Source organism: Mycteria americana, chromosome Z (genome assembly GCF_035582795.1).
Source record: "Mycteria americana isolate JAX WOST 10 ecotype Jacksonville Zoo and Gardens chromosome Z, USCA_MyAme_1.0, whole genome shotgun sequence".
In the NCBI taxonomy this organism is placed as follows: Eukaryota; Metazoa; Chordata; class Aves; order Ciconiiformes; family Ciconiidae; genus Mycteria; species Mycteria americana.
This window is the reverse complement of record NC_134396.1, coordinates 27,254,642-27,276,915: the sequence shown is the minus strand read 5'-3', so window position 1 is coordinate 27,276,915 and position 22,274 is coordinate 27,254,642. Positions and strand designations below refer to the sequence as shown.

The 22,274-nt window shown below is 38.8% G+C and overlaps 1 protein-coding gene across 1 annotated transcript in view; it reads right to left on the bottom strand.

The window, feature by feature from the left end:
- Positions 1-967: 967 nt before the first annotated feature.
- LURAP1L (leucine rich adaptor protein 1 like) overlaps positions 968-22,274 on the bottom strand; it is a 22,878-nt gene continuing 1,571 nt past the window's right edge. The window contains exon 2 of the mRNA XM_075488403.1: positions 968-1,416. Within this exon, the coding sequence (XP_075344518.1) occupies positions 1,042-1,416 (375 nt within the window). The 3' untranslated portion in view covers positions 968-1,041. The remainder of the gene's footprint in view (positions 1,417-22,274) is intronic.

Below are 22,274 nucleotides of genomic sequence, written 5' to 3'. Positions count from 1 at the left end.
AGCCATAGCGCTCAACTGTACCAGTAGGCACAAAAAGGTTAAAGTGAACTCCAAGTAATAATATTTGGTAAAAACAAAGTAAACTTGTTAAGGATGAGGGTGTGCATACAAAAGCAAATCAGGACATTGCCTGGTAAAATGTTTCACCAGTGCCCTCTAAATGCCTCAAAATTTCAAGGTAAAAATTGTCAAGACTTTAAATTACATTTTTAAAATAACTCTGCTGAGGAATTTTGGTTCAGTATCCAAACTATTAGAATTGGATATTTTCAATGTGGGATGCCTCTTTCATTTTTTTACAGATCTAGACTATGCCTAAAAAACAGAAGGTTCAATGAAAATTAAAGGTATGAAGCACAAAAATGAAATAAACTCTTATGCAGAGCTTCCAGTATTGGAATGTATTACTGCAAGACACCAATGAGGCCCAGAATTTAAAATCATAATTAGACAAGAAGGATGAGAACATTCAAGAAGAAAGAAACCCCACACAGAAAAGTTTAGGATACTTTATATTCCAAGTGAAGACAGCTTAACAGAATCAAGTATCATTGCTTACAAAAGGAGAATTATTTTGTAGAGGTATTCAAGATTCAGATTTAAGGCTCAATAAGAACAGTGTCCTTGGAAAGGCCAAACCTGGTAGTCAAGAAAATTTACCACAACACATATTTACCAGAAGATACTTTATTGCCATCAAATACAAAATTGTTGCTCTCATTCCCTGATGTCTCATTTTAAAGATAAAGCTTTTCCTTCACCACTTTTAAAGACCTGTAAATACAGCATTGTAAAAAAATAAAACAAAAAAGAAAAATTGCGACAATAAATTAAGAAAAAGAAAAGGTGAGGAGGAGAAAAGCCCAACCCACCAAGGAGAAAATGTATTAGAAGCAACAGAAAAGTTATGAAGTGGAATTAAAGTATCATATTATGTTTTCCTTCCAAGAGAAGTTTGGGCGTTTTGCACATGAAATACAATAGCAGCAAAGAAAAAGGATAAGTACAAGTGCATTTGTGTCCCACTGGAACTTGTTTTTATTAACCAAAACAGTAGTACTCATCAGAATCAATTTTGGGATGCTTGTGCAGAGGCTGTGAGTCCTCCATAATAGAAGAATCACTGAACTGGTCCATATCTGAAGGGGTTTGGTGACCAGGGACATCATCCACTAAGGTGTCCAAATAACTCCCCACTGATATTCCATCCAGTCCATCACTACAGTCTTGTAAACTGTTACAGCTGCCGTGGAGGGATGTCTCCTGACTTTCCAGCAAGCTGCACAGGCTGCCACTCAAACTGCTACCTCTGCTGGCAATGGCCTTCTCTTCAATCATCCACTTGATTGATTCAATACTTTCATTGATGATGAGTAGCTGACGCATAAGCTTCACATCAGTGGCTCGGAGATTAACCTACAAGGCAAAAGTGATTAAAAAAATTACTCATTTTCTTAAAAATCAAACGCTAGATAGCAGGCTGCAGGCAATGAATGGGTTAAAAAAACACATGAAAAAACCACTTTTCACACCTAGGACAAATCTATTTAAATAATTAGTAAAAAAAAAAAAAGTAAAAGTATTGCTATACTAATACTTTCAATGAAGTTCAAGTGGGAACCTGATCAGGCTACATAAGCACTCCATTAACAGGAATGCTAGTCAATGACAAGACTTGTACACGTGCTAGTACAATACTATTTAGATGAGAAACACAGCTGCTATGACAACTCTTGGGGATAGCTTTTCATTACTCAGAGAAGCAAGACACAAACCCATTTCCATTTACAATTACTCTAAGCTACTTAGCAGATCCAGGCAGCTAAGCATTCACCCCAAATTATTCTTATTATGGCTACTTGGGTAATCTAAAATTTTCAGAAGTGCATCATTTGGAAAAAGGCTTGTGGACTTTTAACTTTTATTCACAATAACCTGAGTTTATGTTGCAAGCTGCTGTACAAATGTCTGAGAGTTGAGATACTGAACTTACTGAAACTGTAAATTTCAAATTATTTAAACCCTTATTAGATGGAGGTGATGAGTTCACAGTCAACCACTTATAGATTAACATAAAGAGTAACAATTTGCAAAAAAACTAAATAAAAAATACACATTAAGCACAAAGTCCTACTTTCCAACTTAGTTGTGGTGGTTGATGCATACACACAGAAGTGTTAATGGTGAAGCACAGTGGAATATTACAGTGCTGCATTTCACAGATATATTTAACTTAACTGACTTCACATTTTCCTTACCAGTCAAACTTTATAAACCGCTGTTTTACTCAAATTTCCACAATGAGATGACACATAAAGGTAAGGCCTAAGGGTTTTATTTGTTGCTTCTTTCTTTTCATCTGAAACATCACAAGTATTGGCAAAAAAAAAAATCCGTGTGACCTCCTATTCATCACACGAAACAAGTAAAAATACTGAAAAGGTAGTGTGACAAACTGAATATGATTCTGCGTTTGACCATAATAACTGTGGAGAGCCAGAAGCTACTTCCATCCATTCTGTGAGAAGACAATGCTAGTTTGTGACCTAATCAACTCTCCAGCCCTTTCCAACAGCACCTCAGCACTACTAAATGTTTGACATCACAACAGACACACTTCCAGTTTCATCACTTCCAGTGTAAGACCTCCGCCTAGATGAACTTTTGCCACAGTGTCGACATAAGACATGTGTGCTTAAAACTACTGGAAAAAAGATGCCAGTCATTTCAGATTAACTCATAGGGATACCATGTCCAGCATGTAATTTGTGTCATATTTTATCACACGTACTTACATCCTCTAATTGTACTAATCAAGCATACGACATGCAGATATGTCACTGCTTTAATACATGCATTTGGAAGATACTTTCCCTTGTATGTAATTTCAGTGTACTTCTCTACAAAAATATGTGTGCCATAACGTCTGATATATACACATACATTACATGTTTTCCTTCCATAGGGCACTAACATCTTAACTTTCAGATTATTAATTCAAAACAGACAATACAATATATTGAAAATTTCAATGTCTTCACTCAACTGAAAAACAAGGAAGAAAACAATTAAGATCTGTTATGCCAGACAATAGACATTTTATGCTATTCTCCAAGTCCACGATTATTATACAGAGATATAGCACCTGTATCATTCATCCACAATAGACTGGAATGGAATCAGTATTCTCAGGAAGCAAAGACTGTATCTTGTTTTGCCAAGAGTACAACCTGGACATGGTCCTTTCTATACTCAGCTGCCATCTTCTCAATATCCTAAATTACACTGACCTGGTTTGGTTGTTCAAAAAGTTATTTCACTGTACTTTTATTCTGTTAAGATACTGCAGAAGATTGTACTGGCTCTGGCTGGGATGCTTTGCAGCAGCCAGTATGGTGCTGTGTTCTATATCTGCAACTAAAACACTGTTGACAGCATACCAGTGTTTCAGCTGTTGCTGAACACTGATTGCATAGCATCAAGGCCTTTTCTGTTTTTCACTCTGCACCCTCAGCAAGTAGCCTGGGGCTGGGAAAGATGTTTGGAGAGGACAGAGCTGGGACAGTTGACCAGAACTGACCAAAGGGATATTCCCTGCCATATAATGTTGTGCTCAGCAATAAAACACATGCATCTGGTCTTTCTAATGTAGCTGTTGCTTGCGGACTGGCTGGGCATTGGTCTACTGGTGGGAGATGATGAGTGACTGACTTTGCATCACTTGTTTTTTTTCTTTCTTTCCTTCACTTATTAAACTGTCTTTATTACAACCCGTGAGTTTTTCTCACTTTCGTTCTTCCAGTTCTCTCCCCCATCGCACCGGAGGGGGAGAGGGAAGTGACTGAGCAGCTGGTGGGTGCTTAGTTACTGGCCAGGGTCAACCCAACACAAAGATATTTCAAGCTTTGCTAGTAACATACTGACTATGCAACTCTCATCTGTATTCCCAGTCTCCTTCCCCAGTCCCCAGAATGACTTATGAACTATCCTCAATCCAGTATCACAGGATTTAACATAGCTAACCTGGTACTGTGCAAAATAGCTTTACCATTCACAGTTTTAACAATACTACCTATCTATCATTGTTTCAGATGTGAGGTTCTGAAAACAGATTGACCATTTCTGGTATCCCTCCTGCACAAGCCAGTTCCTCTACTCCTACCCATTAATCACTATAAACCATTTGCTCAGCAACTAGGCTGTCATGAAAGCAGCAAATTACCCGACTTCTCAAATGCAACTACAGACTTCAGCAACTTGCTGAATATAAGCAAGCTTGGAGACAGCAAATTTCCCAAAAGGCTGATTAAGGAAATGTTTAACAGAGCTAGCACCAATATGCCTCTAATGAAACAGTCCCTTTTAGATAAAGTAGACATCTCATATATTTCAGATTCAGTTCACAGGAAATCATTTTTTGCTCTAAATAGACCCACAGCTTCAGCATTTCTGTGGAACAGCCTTACTGGGAGTAATTCTTTGCATTCCTGCGTACTTGAGTCCTTCTCCTCCAAGCTACAATGTCGTCCCAAGTCTCCCCTATCAAGAGTGTGCTTTTCCTAAAGCAAACATTAAAAAGTAGTCCACCAAGTGTCTTCTTTCTTCAACATGGTTAACTTCATCAACTCTTGATAACACAAAAATGTCACTACGACATTTCTTGCCTCTTACCTGCTTTAGCCCAGACACAATCACATTAGTTCATACTCATTTATGTAGCTGCAGCCCATGTAACTGTTGGAGTAAACAAGTCAGTTCCAAGATGGTTCAACTAAAGGGACCAAATGCAATAAAATCTCATCGTATTTGACAGCTCCATTCATTATGCACAGTAACAGGTGCATTTCAGAAATAATCTAAACAGAGTGTGTCATAACTAATATAGGTATTTCAGAACAGTTTCTACAGCTGCATTTTGAGTTAAAGGTAGAGCACAGCGCTACCATAGAGAAGGTGTGTGTGAGCATGTATCAGTCCTCAGCACAAACTTGTGGTGTACAGAGGAAATTAATTGTGACAAGAAAGAAAAAAAGAAATTCTGGCTACAGGCTAGCTTTTATATCTTTTTGCTTAGTTTGTATAATCACAACAGTGCAGATCCCCAGGAAGGATCATAAATGTTTAACATTAAACAACTAGTCACGGCAAGAGAAAATAATGAAATTAAAGTGCCAGTGAGCATCTTTCAAGTAATGCAGTCTGGTAGCATAGGTGGACAGAACAGATCAGCATTCAGACACAACCAGATCTTCAGTCTGGAAGGGATAACTGGCCTAGACACCTGCCTGTGCCTCCCTCCCTCTCATATTGGTTGTTCTAACAAGATATTTCTTCCTTATACAACTAGCCTTGCTTATGGTCTTCCATAATAACATATGCAACATTGTCATAATTTATTCAAGAGAATTTATATATATACAAACATATGGACATCTGTGTACCTATATGTATACACAGATATATAAAAATAGTCATGTTATTTTTATATACACAGTGTTTTTAAAAAAGGACTTGACTAGGTTATTGGTTTTAGAATAAAACTCTTAATGACCAGGGCTGTTAAGAAAGACAATTATCACTTCCTGGCAGTCACCCAAAATAGTGCATTAGCTGTCCCTAGCCTGGTCACTTTGCTTTTGGATCAAAGTCACACTCGCACGTGGACTACGGGCAGAATGGACTTGTGTTTTCCTGCTGCATGTTCTGCAGACATAGCTTCCAGTCGGCTCCAAACACAGTGGGTCCCCTTCCCCTCCAAAAATGACAAAGCTAGAAATTCTGTTCAATATATGCTTTTAATCTGCCAAAGCTGTCTGCAACTCTAGTTCCTTTCTGCAGACTACTTTCTTTCAGATTCCTGGGGTCACATGCTGCTGCTGCTGCTTCTTTTAACTACAGGAAGTCTGCAGGGATAGTAATGGTAACCATAAAATGTGGTCTGAGGAAAAGATACTCCTAAGTTTATTTTTAGTTCCATTTTTTCCTCAACACCTTTATATTGTGCGCTGTAAAGAGCCCACTAGTAAAAGGAAAGGAAATGAATGAGCCTGAATAACCAGGTATCTCCTTCAAGACAAATCTTTTCGCCAGAGCACAGTGAAATAAGTTACTACAAGACACAAAATCTTAAACTTACAGGTTAATGGGTTCAGGGAGCTATTTAAATGACTCAGCTCAGAAGCTCTGCTCTGCATAGCATCTTGATCAGGACTCAAACACTGATCTAGGGTTGGCTACTATGGAATCTGTGTTTCTAAAGCAGTATAATTTTGGAGAGATATTCCACAATAAATGGAAGCTGGATGGAAACAGTAGCAAAATACAGTACCCCACTGAAAGCCACTCAGAAGCTCAGTGCGTGAGCAGTCTTGCAGAAGAGAATTAGCACGTGAAGAGGTTAGATGAAATGGGCACTGGAGCCAATTCCATCTGTTGTTAAACACTGCCATACCCATCTCTACCGCCCATTTTACAAACAGAATTTCAAACCAGTAGAATCTTTCCATGCCGAACAGGTGTGCGTGACCACTATGGTTCAGGAGTACTAATGCTACTGCTGTTTTCCTTTTTCTAGGGTGCATCACAGACAGCCTTCCACTTTCCCATTCAATTTCTTCTATTTCCCATGTCATTCAGGATAAACAGCTTTATGGTTACCCAGCTATGTGCCTACCTCCCCTTTCTTTTTTTAAAGGCAGATTACCTCAGTTTCCCATGGAATAATGAATTCCATGAAATCATTTGAGATGTAACAACAACAACAACATAATTTAAAAAAATCTAACAATCAGTGTCCAAATAATAATTTGTTTTGAATTCTGAGAATTCTCTTTCTTCACAAAAGCTAACCTTATTCCACTTTCTCCTGGTGTTACTTCTGCTATTACAAACACTGAGTAACAATTTTTCAAGTAACTAAGAAAATTAATTCCCAAGGAGAAAGGTGAGAGTGTGAAAAATAAAATAAACATTGGTTGGCAATGTTGAATTATTTGAGTCTTATGAAGATACAAATTTAGTAAGCAGCTATAAAAGGATATAAAACTCATCAATAACACCTCATCAACCAATTCTGTGAGAAAATATACATAACAAGCTAAAAAGACCATAAGCAACCTATTCAAAGTCCAAAATTCAGAATATGTGAATGCAAGCATTATTTAATTGGCGTCACTGAGCTAAGACGTTTACAACAGGGATGAGTGTGGTCACACACAGGTGTTGTTTGTTAAGCAACCACCATAAAGCATGAAGCATGCCACTTGAAGGTTAGCAAGCTCAGAATGATACTGCAATAACTTCTCAACACCAGTGCGTAAAAGAAATACCTTTTTTTCCATTTAACATGTCTACAATTAAAACACAAATGACAGATAAGGGACAAATGTCTGCTCCTTAAACACACAGGATGATTAATGGGCTGTGCATGAGCTCCATCCTACTTTCATTAGCACATATGCATGTGCATGACTTTAAACCTCCTGCGTACTTCAAAATTGTCCCACTGATTCAGGATGTTTGCATTGGTTTCTTCACATAATTAAGCCACTTTGGGCAATAGTATTTCAGGATCAAGATGAAAAAGCAGAATGCCTAGACTGACTTCTGAATTTGAACGCAATCTTCAGCATCACCTGCCAAAAAGCCAGGGAGCTTTTATGTGACAGAGCACAAGAACACTGGTTTACTATCCTTAGCTGGAAGGGATCATCTACACACAGGTGGAACTGTAACTGCTTGTGGGAATGCTCCACATCCACTCCAGCGCAAAGACAACTAGCTTGGTACTACAGGTAATAATTCAAGTACTACAATAATTCAAGTACTACGTAATTCAGGTACTACAATAATTCAAGCTAACCCAATCAACCTGATAATGTATGTGAGCTCTCTCATTTGTTCAGCTTCTTCATAGGCCTAAACAATGGATGTGGTGACCCAAGTCTGGCAGAGATGAGACTGTCAGCGAGTCAAGGCAGGTGCTCCACTGTTCATCATTATGCCATGTATGTCCGACTGTGATTTACCTCACACTGATTTAGGTAAATTAAATTTCAGTCAACAGTGATATATGTAGATTAACAGCTTTTTGTGCATCTGGTTTCTTTCAGCATGGACTTGTGTTATAATGTATTGCTGGAACATTTTCCCATTTCTTTCCTCATATTTTTCAGGCTTGTAGTAATCTTCAGACAATGAGGGAACACATACAAAAGCTACGTATACAGAAGCTAAACTTATGTGACCCATCGTTGATTTGTAGTTGCAGTTTGCTGATCTAGTTTATTTCTGCAAACTGAGCAAGTTACACTGACCCTTCTCGGTTGCACTTCTGTAATGAGTCACAATAAAAACATTGTGGCAAGTTACAGAAGCAGTCTTGATTGCTTACTTTTTGCCTTCTTTTGCAAAAGAGATTATTTATACTCTTGTTTCTCTTGAAGACTCCAAAGTTGTTAAAACACTCACAGCAGATTTTTAGGCAGCATTCATTGCAATCACTGAAGTCTGAGCTGTTCAGAAAGTGAGCAGTCATTGTCTTCAGTTTCTGTCTGCACCCTCGACCTGGCTAGTTTTAAAAGAAGCTCTAGCCTAGTCACGATCTTGTTTCAACCTGCTGCAGTTCCAGTGCAATCCTGCACCAAATGCTTATGACAAATATTTCTACAGGTCCTTCTGTAAAATTTGGCAGCAAACATAACACAGCTCTGTGAACAGTGTTTTTTAACTAGGAAGGAGAAAGAGAAAGAGACAGTGTGATTCAATCAGCCAGAAGAGGATTCTCCTTCTGTAAGCAGAGCTTACCAAACACCCATTAGCTAAAGCAAGGAAGTGGGCAGGTCAGATCTGAGCCACCACCAGAATAATGAGGAGGCACAGCAACTTCATGAGGGAGCAAGTTAGCTCAGTAAGCAATGAGTTTAAGTAATTTAATGAACAGGTTTCAAGGACATCTCTTGCAAATATATGAACAAAATATTATGCTAGTATGGTTATCATCTGGTATAGGAAATTACAGTATTGGTGATTTACATTTCTCTTATAACACCCTATTTTAATACGTTTATTTTATACATACTAATTGATCCTCTTCAGACTTGACAGGAAAATACATACCACCAAGTTGTGCAATTGTTTAATTACATTATCTCTGTAATAAAAAAAGTGGATCTCAAGGCCTTTTTCCACCTCCCTGAAATGTGCATGATCCTCTTCTGTGGAGTATCTGTAGGCAGCCTGCCATTTGCATCAATACCTAGTAAAATCTCAATGTTTTGCATGAATCATTCACTCAGTAGGGTAAAATTTTTTTTTAACGTTACACTATTTGAAGTATGCTTAAGTGTAACAAAATTCTCAGGGGGAAAACCTTATTTTGTTTGTTTGTTTTAGTTTTTTGGCCATTTTTTATTTTACTGTGAAAAAGAAGAAACAATTTAAATACCTACTAAGTAGATGTGATGAGAATTATCAGAGAGAAACATGTTATACATCAGACAGCAAGTAGCAGGAAAAAAATAAAGGTTAGTTAAGTTCCTATTTCATCACCTCCTGCCCAAATAAAATACATGCTAAACCAGCTCTTTAAATACAGAAGCACCACAGAATTCAGAGAGAGAAACATCCAGGCTCAGAAGGATGAATGAATATAAAAGGAAGGTCCTGAATATTTTAAAGCTTGAATGAACATGAAAGGGAGCAGTGAGGAAATGTAGGGGTTTAAGAGGAGCAAAAAGCTTCTAATACTATGGGAAATTTTTACTGAGTGTTTCCAAATATCCCATACTGCTGTCATAAAAGCAGCGTCTGACCTTACAAATGTATCTACTATGACAGAGGTGAAAATGTCTAGAAAAATCCATACTGTGGACCCACATATGTTGACAGACCAGATAATACCACTGCAAACATTCAGGTCAATGCGCAGCAGTAACAATGGGCTGTGGGTGTCAGAAAGTGTTACAGCAGATGGACCATCACGGCATCATTATAACATGGTCTGGACACCAGTCACAACACAGGACTGTATGTGTCTTCCCCACCAACGTGAGGCAGCACTGTGGCTCAATAGCATATCTAGATTTTTTTTCATTGGATTTCACTCTCTGCCTTACTTATGCTTGTCTTGACCAAAACATGCTCTTAAAAATACAGTGCAAAACCGAATAAAGTATCTGTTAATTTCTGAATTAGGTTTGGTTAATGAGCACTCCAGACCTGCTCATCCCTTTAAAATCCATTAGTTTTAGTACTGGCACTGTGTAAGTATGCTCAAAAGCACAGAACTAAAATAAAAGTGAAAGAAGATCATGGGTTTTGCTTACAGGTATACCCAAAGTTTGAAAATGTTGCTTCTACTGAGAAAACAGTGATCCTTGCCTCACTACTACTTTTAAAAGGGAAAAAAAAAAATCAACAAAAACCCCCAACTTGTTTCATTACATCAGAAAGGAGACACGACAACATTACTACTGGAGACAACTCTGAACTTTCTTGAAATTCAAGTCTGCTTTTGCAATACCACTGGGGAAACATGTAAGATTAAAAAAAAATTCAAATCTTTGTCTGAATCTCCCCAGAATTCAAATTCTGGCCCTGGGTAGGTCCTGTTAAAAGCATATTTTTAATCTAACAATGAAATCTTTACTAACGGCAAACTCCTGCCCTATTTACTGAGGTTTTATCTGAATAAGAACAAAAAGGAACTTCAAGGCAGCCTTGTAATTGTAAGTGATCACATGTCCTCTTAGAACTGCTTTAATAGAGTTAGAAAATGATATGCTGATCACTGGGTTTTTTTCCCTATGAAAAATTTATGAACATCATGTTTCAGTGCTAAATCTTTTCAAATTTATTGAATAAAAATGAGTCAACATCTTATCAAATAAGGTTTGGGGTTTTTTCCTTAAGTTTAATCTGTGCACTATTTGATGTTGCATGCCTTTCAGATTCAGCCTTATTTTTTCTTTTAAACAAAAAACTTCATCCAAATTTCCCCATTGGTGTAATCACCATCCTGCTAAAATATGGTTCATACACAGGCTTTATGCCCATCTAAATGTACTATCAAATTTGAGATCTTTCAGATAAAATTAAGCAAAATTGCCTAGTTTGAGTCTTTCAACAAAAAATACCCTTCCAAACTTCCAGATATCTATAAATAGTTAACTACTTTAGTTCTTTCTCACCCACTAAGAAGGTATCAAACAGCTAGCAGCCAACCTGTGTCTGGAATCTCCAGGTTAAAAAGCTAGAAGCAAACGAGAGGCTAGTACCATTTTTAGCAAGCTGAAATGCTGAATTTGGCCAACACGACTAGCCAAGCAGGCTGCTGCAGGCTATACTAGCTGCAGCTTTTGAGCCCTTTTGGCTCCTACAGAACACGTCACAGTAATACGTTCTGGAGGTCACAAGGCATGATTATCCAGGTAATAAAGTGAAAGCATATATTAAAAATTAAATAAACAGAAATCCTATACTTCTAGCCAAGGACATCTCAGGAGAAGGTAGCAGCAGTAATCAGTCATGAACTATAAACTTCAGGGCAAAACCAGGCACTCTACGTACCAGTCTTTCCATATTATTTGATCCCTCCTCTGACCAATAACCATCATCCACATCATGTGGTGCAGACCTCAGCTTCTCCTACACCACTCTAGCTCATATCGTATTGCTCTTTTAATACCTAAACATGCTCTTAGCAAAGATTTTTACATTGCAGACTACTGGCGCAGTGTGACCTGATCCTATTTCAGCAAAGAATATTAATCATAACTAGCAATGCAGTTACCAGAGGTACGAGTAGAGTGGGAAGGAATCAAGGTCATGGTTACATTTCCCATTTCTCCTTCTACTGAGGAAATACTAGCTACTAAGCTAGTTGGGGAGCAGAAATAAGGTGCAAGACTTGCACCAGATGTCTAGGAAAAGACAAATATGGCCTTTGCCAATAATCAAGAATGACCTGGGAAGTGAGAGAACTAGATAAGGAAATCTGGAAGACAACAGAGTGGGACTAGAGAAGCACAGTTGTATTTGAAAAGGGCTGGTTGGGGCTCTTCTGAAGTAATTTTGTCATTAAACTTCAACGGAGTACCAATTAATAAAAATTAAGGAGAGAAATTACAAAAGCTTAAACATCATATTGTTGTTCGGGTTGCGTTTCTTTTTCCTCTGGAATGGGAGGACTGCTGCCTCTATGTACCAATATGAATTGGTGGTCACTGTGAGCTACCTCATCTGCCTACGGGGAAAACAGCAACCGTGCCTCCACTCCGTTGCTCCAGTCACAGCAACTAGTGCTAGGCACTAATGAAGGAGTACATAAATTCCATGGGCATTTGAAGAAAATTACTGTTTCTTTGGCATGCTAGTAGTACTGCTCTTCTCTTGCAAAGAGGCTTTCTCCTCTACTGTTGCAGGATTTACAGTTTTCTCCTACAAACCCTGTAACGCTAGGAACCTGCCACACGCCACCACTTGAGACTAAAATATTTCAGTGTATGGCACAATTCTCCCATGACGTATGGATAGCCCATTAACAGTTACAGTGGTTGAAGTCGCCCTGCGAAGGCAAAATGCACTTGCAGTCACAGATCAGGCAAAGTCCTCTAAAAATTATTGCTCTGGCTTCATGTTCGCTCCTCTCATAACTGTGTAGTTGTGAGAAGACTAGAACAATAGTCTCTAGGCAGAGTTTACAATGACTCCTTGAATGACTTCTCGAAGTTATCATGTTTTTGTGCAGACCCATCCAAATTCTGTTAGTCAGAAAACCTTCCTGCCCATGGAAAGGATTCTTCAGTACCAAACGACATAAAAACACTACATTGCCACTGTTTTATCATCATGTACTTTGTTCTAAACACACATCATTTGGGGCTTTGCGCAACAGAGAAAACGGTCTGTATTAGCAGCCGAACTTAGAGAACAAATTCAGGCTTGCAATGTGGCTGGAACAGGCCTTCTCCAGGCACCTTCCAAACATACGCGTTAGTCTCATCCCAGGAAGGATGCTAGATATTCACTTCACTAGTTCTCTGAAGAGGTGACAAACCAATGCAGATCGTATTTCTGCTTACATAGAAATGCTTCACAGTTTCTTCCTTGCTGTCAGGACTGTTTTTCCTAGTCATTTACAATTATTGGAAGGGTCAAGGTCAGAATCTGAAGCTTTGTAGATTAAAAAATCTTTTCAGCAAACACTCAGTATTATGACAGTCATGTCCATTGTTTGCTATAAGCACATATCTGAGTTACAAAAAGCAGTGCAATCATTTCAAGTAGAACATTTCCTTAAACCAGTGGAAATTCTGTAGGAAGACAGAAAAAAATAATACTCAGAAAAATACAAAGCAACAGAGCTGTTCTACCTTTGTTTCTACCTCAGGATAAAAACATGGGAGCTTGGAAACACTCAACACATTTGTTACATTATAATTCTTGGATGTGTGCTTCCTTCTGTATCTAGAGATAGGTAGGTTTTATGGCCATAGCAGCAATGCAGTAAAATGACTCTCCTTCTGGAAGCATTTTAGTCATGAATGCAGCTGGTATCTAACAACAGCGAACAAAATCACAAATTAAGCCAGTAAAGTGTTTATAAAATCTGAAACTCCCAGTAGTTAAATAGCAATTTAGCATTGTTACAGGCAGTAAATGCTTTCACTTCACCTGACACTGCACCCAACGGGGCCATACAGTAGTGCGAGGAGTTTATTTTACAGCACGGCAAATGAAACATTCAGATAACTTCTCCTAGCAGCTTAGCTAGTGTTTCCTGTTAATTAACAAATGTGCCATACCATTCCCTTGACAAAACACGAGTATTAAGAAATGCCAGGTTGGTGGGGAGGGAGGAGGAGGATTAGATTGCTGAGAGCAGGGTTGCATAGCTGTGCCAGTATTGCTCTTCTCCGTGTTTACAGAAGCTCTAGGAGAGGTTGCATATTCTGACAAAACAGAGTAGCTAACTTTAACACCTGACATATATATACTCCCTAGCGTCCTCTCCTTACCTGCTCTTACAGAAGGAGGGAAACCTCCTTTGGAGCGATTTGGAGGGGGGAATCCTCAGACACACTTTATTCCACATGCTCATCCGCAGGTAGGCAGCCAGAGGGACTCACCGCTGGAACACAGCACAGGATATTTCTGAAATAACTGACCACCTGAATATGCTTCTAGATTTGAAAAAACTTGAGCTGTGTTGTTTATACAAAGCTGCAATACAAGGTGGCTTACAGACCCTCTGGATATATTTTGGTCACCCTCCAGACTAGGGTTCCTTCCAGTTGTTTATCATGAACACTTCCCCAACACAGTCAAGCATCCCTTGAAGCCTGCAAACTGCTCAGGTACATGGCTGAACAGCTTTTCAGAACTTGTTGAAGAGAACATCTCAGGATGTACCTACTGGGCCCACTGGTCACTTTGGACACAACCCAGCTCTCACTAGAGACAAAGACAGACATGGAAAGACATTCATTGACACCTAAGCTGTAAATAAGTGATGACAAAGAGAAAGCATGTTAAAAGCTGTGAAAAAGAAGGAAGATTACTTCAATAAGTATAGTTAAAGTCTTTCTCCACACCACATCCTCCAATACTGGTTACTTTACAAAACAGAGTCTAGACATGTTGCAGGCACAATCCTTAGCGATGTTTTAATTTGACAGAAGCCACTAGATAGCTGTGAATTCAACAACTACTGAATTAAGTATCCTAGTCAGACACCTATCTACTACAGAAAAACAAATAGCAATACCAAGTGGATTACAATGCAACTGTTTCAATGGACGCATACAAAGATATTGTCTCTGTCATTCTAGGTTTTACTCCTAGCACAGCTACAGCTTGCTATAGACACAAAATAAGAGCATACTTGGCTCTAGGGATACCAAGGCCATTTGTATACTCACATGGCTCTGTGCATCATGGTACAGAGTAAAATCAAGCTCAGAAAGCAACTTACCCCCAGGGCAAAGCTTACTACATCATAATCAGCATTACTATGGTGAGTACAGGCACAGAAGGTTTCCCAGCTAGATCTGGTTTGTAGCCGTTCAGCTGATAAAGGAAGAGCCCCTCATAGTCATATCCTTAACTGCAAAGTACAGATGTTCAGGAATGTTTTATCTTCTACATTAAAGAAACATCATTGTTTTAATTGTTAATCTCCTCCTTGGCTTTTATTGCAGCCATATATTTCAGAACAAGTGTTTCAACCTCTTCCTCAAACTCTGTAGCAGTCACTCCTATCCAGTTCTCTCTCCAATCCTTCTCCAGTCCTTGAACAACTTATCCCGTCTGCCGGAAAAAAATGTTTTTCTTAAATGGCTGAAAAGACCAAGATTCACAGGTTTAAAATTCTTATGATTCCCTTTCGGCATTAACTGAAGTTATCCAATGACAAGGATGGTATTTCAAAACTGTGCTTGAAAACAACTACAGTTCATACAAGGCCACAGGACAGCAAGACAGAACAGCCTAAGGGACCAAAATACATCCAGACTTTCCTAACAAGAAAACCAGACATACAAAAGTCTTACAGAGTTTGGTCTGGGTTTTGTTTGTGTTTTTTTTTTTTTTTTGTCCCCTAAGCATTCAGTAAACTAATGGGCCAAAACTGGGTAATCTTGCTCTTCTGAATTGCTGTGTTGATGGTCATCCTCACACTTCAGTCCAAATTCAAGTTTCTCCTGCCTCCTTCTTTAGTTGCTTTTAACAGCTGCAATTAACAGTTCCTTCAGCAATGTAAATAATTTAATAGCTTTCTGACAAGCCTGCAAAAAGCCATTTTTGTTGCAGTTTTTTTAGAGTAATATTCAGTTAAGCTATTTCTGAGTCATCACAGATTATAAAGTCATCACTTTCCTATATATCTCCAGTACAGAAGGTTTGCATTCACAAAAACCATGCTAAAGTTTCAAGCACTGCCTGTTACCTGTGTTTCAGTAAGAATTTAAAAATATCTATACACAAGATTACAGACTGTGTAGGGGACAGGCTCTGATCTGAGGTGGCCTTAGCATTGCTATCCAAACAGTTACAGACTTCTCAGATTAAGAAGCTAAATAATACACTGATGTCATCTCACACTCCAGTTGCCCTACTACACAGTAAGGATAAGTGGGTGGTTGAAGGCAAAATTCAACACAGAGTGTTGAATGAAGACAAAAAGGAACGAAGGCAAAAAGTAATCCACTACAGGTAAATGCTTATAACTAGTAGCCCCACTTATGAGAGTAAGCGCTGGAAAACAAACGCTACAAGTCTGCCTTTGCAACAAAAAAAGTTCCCCTTTTATTATAAGAATGCCCATAACTTTCTGTTCAGAGGTCTTCAGCTTTACAAACAGTAATCTGAGAACCATCTTTTGGAACTGCTTACATGCAAGATGCCCAACTTCCATGGTTATAAATGCAGGTGAAAATCCAAGAGAGGAACTGCACTGTACTTAATTAAATTCCAATGGCTTTTCAACAGCTGAGATCCTCTGCCTTTTTACTCCTGTAACTTCATCCTCATTTGCTCCAAATTCCAGTGTCCAGCTTCTCTTCCAGGACATGGACAGAAATGAGACATATAGGAAATAAACATGTCCACTGTGGAAACTTTACTACGTTTTGAGCTTGAAGGCAGAGAACAGACAAAGGATCTTGCAACCCTTAAAAAAGAAATTGAAAATGTATTCTTTTTCTTTAACTATTTACTGTTAGGGAAAAAAAAGTATCGAAGAGAATAGAAGAGTATAGAAACGCACTTGTTAGCCATCACCTCTGTCCAATATATGTATTTGGTATTGTGCTTTTCAAGTTTTTCCTGCTCACACACAAAAGGTACTTTTCAATTATTGTTAGCCATAAGTATCCACACCAAACAAAGTATCCACACAAAATGACTACGATCGAAGGGATGAAGAACCTGCCTTATGAGGAAAGACTGAAGGAGTTAGGCCTTTTCTCCCTGGAGGGTGGCGGGGACGACCTCATCACAGTATTCCAGTACTTGAAGGGCTGCTACAAAGAAGATGGAGGCTATCCCTTCTCAAGGAGCCACATGGAGAAGACAAGGGACAACTGGTACAAGTTGCACCAGGAGAGGTTTCATCTTGATATAAGAAATGAATTTTTTACAGCGAGGACAATCAATCAATCACTAGAACGACCTCCCCAGGGACACAGTGGAGCCCCCATCACTGGAGGTTTTCAAGATGCCATTGGACAGGGTGCTAGATAATCTCATCCGGGCTCCCTTTCCCATGAAAAGTTGAACCAGATGATCTTTCAAGGTCCCTTCTAGCCTGGGCTATTCTGTGAAAATCATGCTGTTCTGCTGAGTTCATCAGGAAGTTTGTAATCTATTTGCTAAAAGCTATTATAAGTCACTTGAACTGTAGAGCTCTGTGCAGAAGGGGTTTAGTCTTCATGTCTTTTCATTACAAATTATCAGCAATCAGACTTTGAAAAGCAACTTCAAAGCCAAAATGCTTCCTCTACCCTTTAAACAAACTAATCAGGAAAGAAACATCATGAAATGATATTATATATTCTTTGCAATAAAAGCTGGCAAAAGTCTCATCTGTACATGGGCAGTCTAACTGGAAGTCTCAAGTGAAGTGTCCCCGACACCGCTGTGACGATCCATACGTGAGACAGAAGCACTTGTACTGAAGTATTTCACACTGATGCTGCTAGGTAAGGTATCAGCAATGTTTCACAGACTCTTGGTCAAGCAGTAGCTAATAATGGAAGCACATATTCATCTGTACTTCCTGGGGACTTAAACCCTTCAGTGGCTGCTATAGCTGAATGAGAATTGCCATAAGCACTGACTGAGTACAACATGGAGATGTTCCACAATTCAAGTCCTTTTGCCAGGCACTGGGTGAGATTTGCCAGTCAAAAGATATGTTTAAATATGCATTAATTTAAATAACCTTGTTCACCTCGTCCTTCCAAAGATGGTCTGAAAAGATGGAAAACTTGGCAAAGTGCTGGTACTGTAATTAAGTTGCAATTTTTTCTTGCTAGATTTGATCATTTTCCCTAAGGATCAATCTACAAATCCTTTTTAACCCAAGTATGCTATGTCACTGCCCAATCTGCGTTATATGTAAAAATTACAAACTCCTCTACCATATCATGCAAATTAGAGGGTATGAAGGAGAGAACTCGTTAGCAAGGTCCAAGATTACCAGCTTTCTCAGTGAACTTTAGGAGGACTTAGGGAAATAAGTTCATTTCTATTTCCGTATGCCTTCTTTCTACTTCTAAGAGCAGCCTCACTTCAGGGATTCACTGAATAACTGCTCACTAAGAAATCAAGGTTAATCAAATCCTCCTACACAGGCCTGAGGCTTAGCCACTAGTAATTTTATATTTAAGATTTTATCTTCAATCAAGTTTTTAAGCAAAAATTCCAATTAATCTAATAGAAAACCAGCATCTGATACACAGCTTTGCACTGCTGACTAGACACACTGAACCAGATATCGGCTTCAATTAAGTCAATTGATGTTATCACACAAAACAGTGAATGTAGCAGCCTGTACCTACAGCACGTGTTAAAGAGATGTTTCAAGTCACAGTTGTTAACTTTTTAAAAAAGGTCCTTTAAAGAAACTAATAAAGGGAGACCCCCCACAACTGTGGATCTAATAAATCTAAGCAAATCTGAGGTTGTTCAGACTCTTAAGAACTGGTAGAATAGATTTACAGCAGCTCTGTCCTCCAACCTGCACCTTCAGTTACACGCTAAGGATGTGTTTTAAAAAAAAAAAAAAAAAGAAAAGAATAAGAGAAGGACTGGCATTGTAATGATCATATTTGCCTTAATTCCAATCGTAAAAAGTACTTTTAGTTCTGCTTCATTTTGTCAGGGCTCCATGTTAATTAGCCTTTTAAAAATAGTTATCCTAAAATAGAACTAGGAGAGCAAAGGGGAAGAAAACTCAACTAATGAGAGAGCATAGGCATATGTCTCCATCTCAAATAGCTTTAGCCTAAATCTGACAGACTCAGCTTCTTGGCAATAGGATTGTTTCAATTTCTTTATCCCTTCACCCTAAAAAGTGCTGCACTCAGAATACCCAGTTTGGCCTTCAGACTCATTAACAATATTTGATCGTCAACAGTGTTCACTGGAAGGAATCTCATCTAAAAGTCCCAGCACTGCCGTTTACCCCTCACTTCCAAGACACAGTTTACCTTTTCTGCCTGAAATATTTTTATGCAAAGCATGCTTTTTTTTTATTGCATGTAATGCAGACTATACTCTGTTTAACTTTTTTAGCTTTCAAAGAGGCAATAAAAAGTTGATTTGGGAAACTTTTGAATGAAAAGGAAAAAAAAAAATGTACTCTTTCTTCAGGTGTTGACAAAAATCTTCCTTTGAGTAACCCCAGAACTTGTGAAGGAGAAATGAGGCTTTTGAAGGGGAACTGCAGAACAAACCTCACTGATTATTTACTGTAGTGTGTAGCTGTTGAAGTCATATGTATTGAATGGTGACCTCATGAGCATGATACACCAGAAACAGGGCTGCAGCTATAAAGGGTTATTATTAATCCCCCAATGGAAGATTCCACCTAAAATACCACAGGCGGAAGGAGTTTAACATTAACATTGCGACAAATTTCACACTGAATGAAGGGCACATCCGCTAGTAGGAGCTACTCATCCCATCCTAGGCTGACCAGAGCACAGCGTTTTGATCCACACTGGCAATTACATCTTGCTTCTCCTGTTACTTGATGGCCTCATGCCTCAAAGGTCTTCAGGATCCCACACAGTCTCCATCATGGCCTCGGTGAGGAAAACTGAAGGTAAAGAAGGGGAAGGAGGCCTGGCCAAGCAGGTCCATATTTCAAGAAAGATACTCCATGGTGCTTTGTGTGTGATTCCAGTGATTACCAGCAAAATCAGGCTTGAGGGGAAAAGAACCATACCCTGGAAACAGCAAAAGGATCTGAGGAAGCAAGATGCAAGCCTCAAGGCCTTTAGCCAGCAGATGTACAGTTGCCATGTGCACACATCACTGATCCACCAAGTGCTTTAACTCACAGTCAAAACCAGCATGTCTAAGTCAATATTGACATGACAATATGCTTATCTCTTAACATTCCCCTACAGCAGATGACACAGGAGGGGTAACCACTTCCATCATTTCATTCATGCTCTTCCAGCCCAAGGACATGGCAACTCAATGAGAGAGAGTTCTCAAAGCTTCCACCATCTCTCTCTTCCTCAGAGGTATCCAGTCCAACAGATATCGCTACTTTGTTCTGAAGCAAGATAAGCACTGGCTTCTCCCTATGCAAGATGGCTGGAAGAACAGAAGACCAATTTCTTTGGAAGGACAAAGTGTGCAGTGACAGAAAAGGAGATGGCCCTCCAGTTCTAAATGAACAAAAACTTTCACCTACTTCCACTCCTGGATGTTTGAATTTACTCTGGTCACTGGAAGGATTATATACTGCCTGAGCTAAGACTTGGTGCCTACTCCCAAGCACTACAAACAGGTTCAGGTATGCTTCCCTTGTTCTTTACTGTCAGGGGCCAAACAATAGGATGTCAGGTGAACACAGAGGTATTTTATGGTAGCTATGAGTTGGAAAGAGACATGAAAAGGTAGTTAACAGTAAAATACATCCTTAGCACAGTCAAGAGCTTTGGGATCACCATGATTTAAATTCAATGATAAGTCAAAACATCTATAAAATCACTTTGTCAGATTCAGTTGAAATTTGTCAGCACAGGCACAGTCATTGTGACAAACAATAGATGTGGGAAAGGACAGAAGTTGAGCTGCATAATTGCACAATTTGTATAAAGCCAAGTTTAAAAAAACCCAAAAAAACAACAAACCAGAAAATAGCCACATCTGTCCAAAATATCTTCATTAACAAAAACAAGAATACACGAAGATAATGAGACAGTACTGCTCAGCATCAAAGATCAAGATGTCAGCACAGTAACCAGTGTCAAGTTTTTTTATATGACTAGAAAAGAAGAGCCTTGTTTTGTAAATGCTTACAAAAAGTTTTTCTCAAGTCTGAAGCAAGCAAGCAAAAAAAGCACGGATGTGTCTACCCAAAGTTCAGTGAGTGGGCTGCAGAAGCTGCACAGCGCAACTAGAAAAAGATAGCTTGATGGATACTTGGTTTTCTCAAGTTCTAATCTTTTCCATTTTTTCATCTGTTTACTACTGCAGCAGCTACAAACTATTTTTCTACATGTTCAAGGCCTCTTAGGCCTTGCAGCAAAGCCAAGAATAATATGCTACAAAGAGGTGTGAAATAAGAAGCTAGATAGAAGTTTTGGCTCTGTTTTACGAATGATGTGCAGAAAAAGGAGAAAGAAACATAGAAAGAAACAGTGTGATTTTTATCTGATATTGTTCTTAAATTGACCAGATCTGTACAATGTCACAAAGAAAATTGCAGAGGGGAAAGTGACAGTTTAAGAACCTGAAAAAACCTTAAGGATAGAGGAAAATCCTTAATTGCTAAAGGGAGTAGAGGAAAACCCCAGGAAGATAGTTCACTTTCATGCTCTGGATTACAGAAGACAGCTGAGAGCACGAAAAAGATGTAGACAGAGTATCAATACTTCACCTTTTAAAAATAGTCATTATATTGGTGGTTCAATGGGCATACACAGACTAGAAGTCAAACAGGAAGGGTGTGTAACAGAACTCCCCTTGCTTAGCATGAGCAATGAGTTCAGATGTGAAAGTCAGTCAGTCACTGAACTGACAAGGAGCAGGAGAGGTCAAGGATGTTGGGACTAAAACATGTTAATGCTGAGGGCGGGGAGGAAACTGGGTGGCAGGAGGAAGAAAAGGCAAATTGAAGATTGTGACATGAAACTTGCAAGTGTAAAGTAGGTGAAGAGACCAACTCGAAAGGAAAGGGTGATGAGGGCAAGTCACTCATTTTTTCCCACCCTTAATAAGCCTAACTGTCATGACATGTCTAGGCAGTCACGCCAAGAACTCTGGCTACCTTATTTGTTTCCTTTGCAGTCCGACATCCCTAACAGTTTTACATTATAAGCTACCTGCAGGTCACTCTACAACTCTTGTGCAACTTAAAATTCAAAAATAAACATGAGATTGCTGACAATGTGGAACTTAGTGTTAAAACTGAAATTCACAGTGATCATTATGCTAAAATACATTGATAGTTTGATTTGTAGGATCTCTTAAACCATATGAAGCCATACAATAGCAACTGTGACTTATAAATTACCTTTCAAGATTAAGGTCAT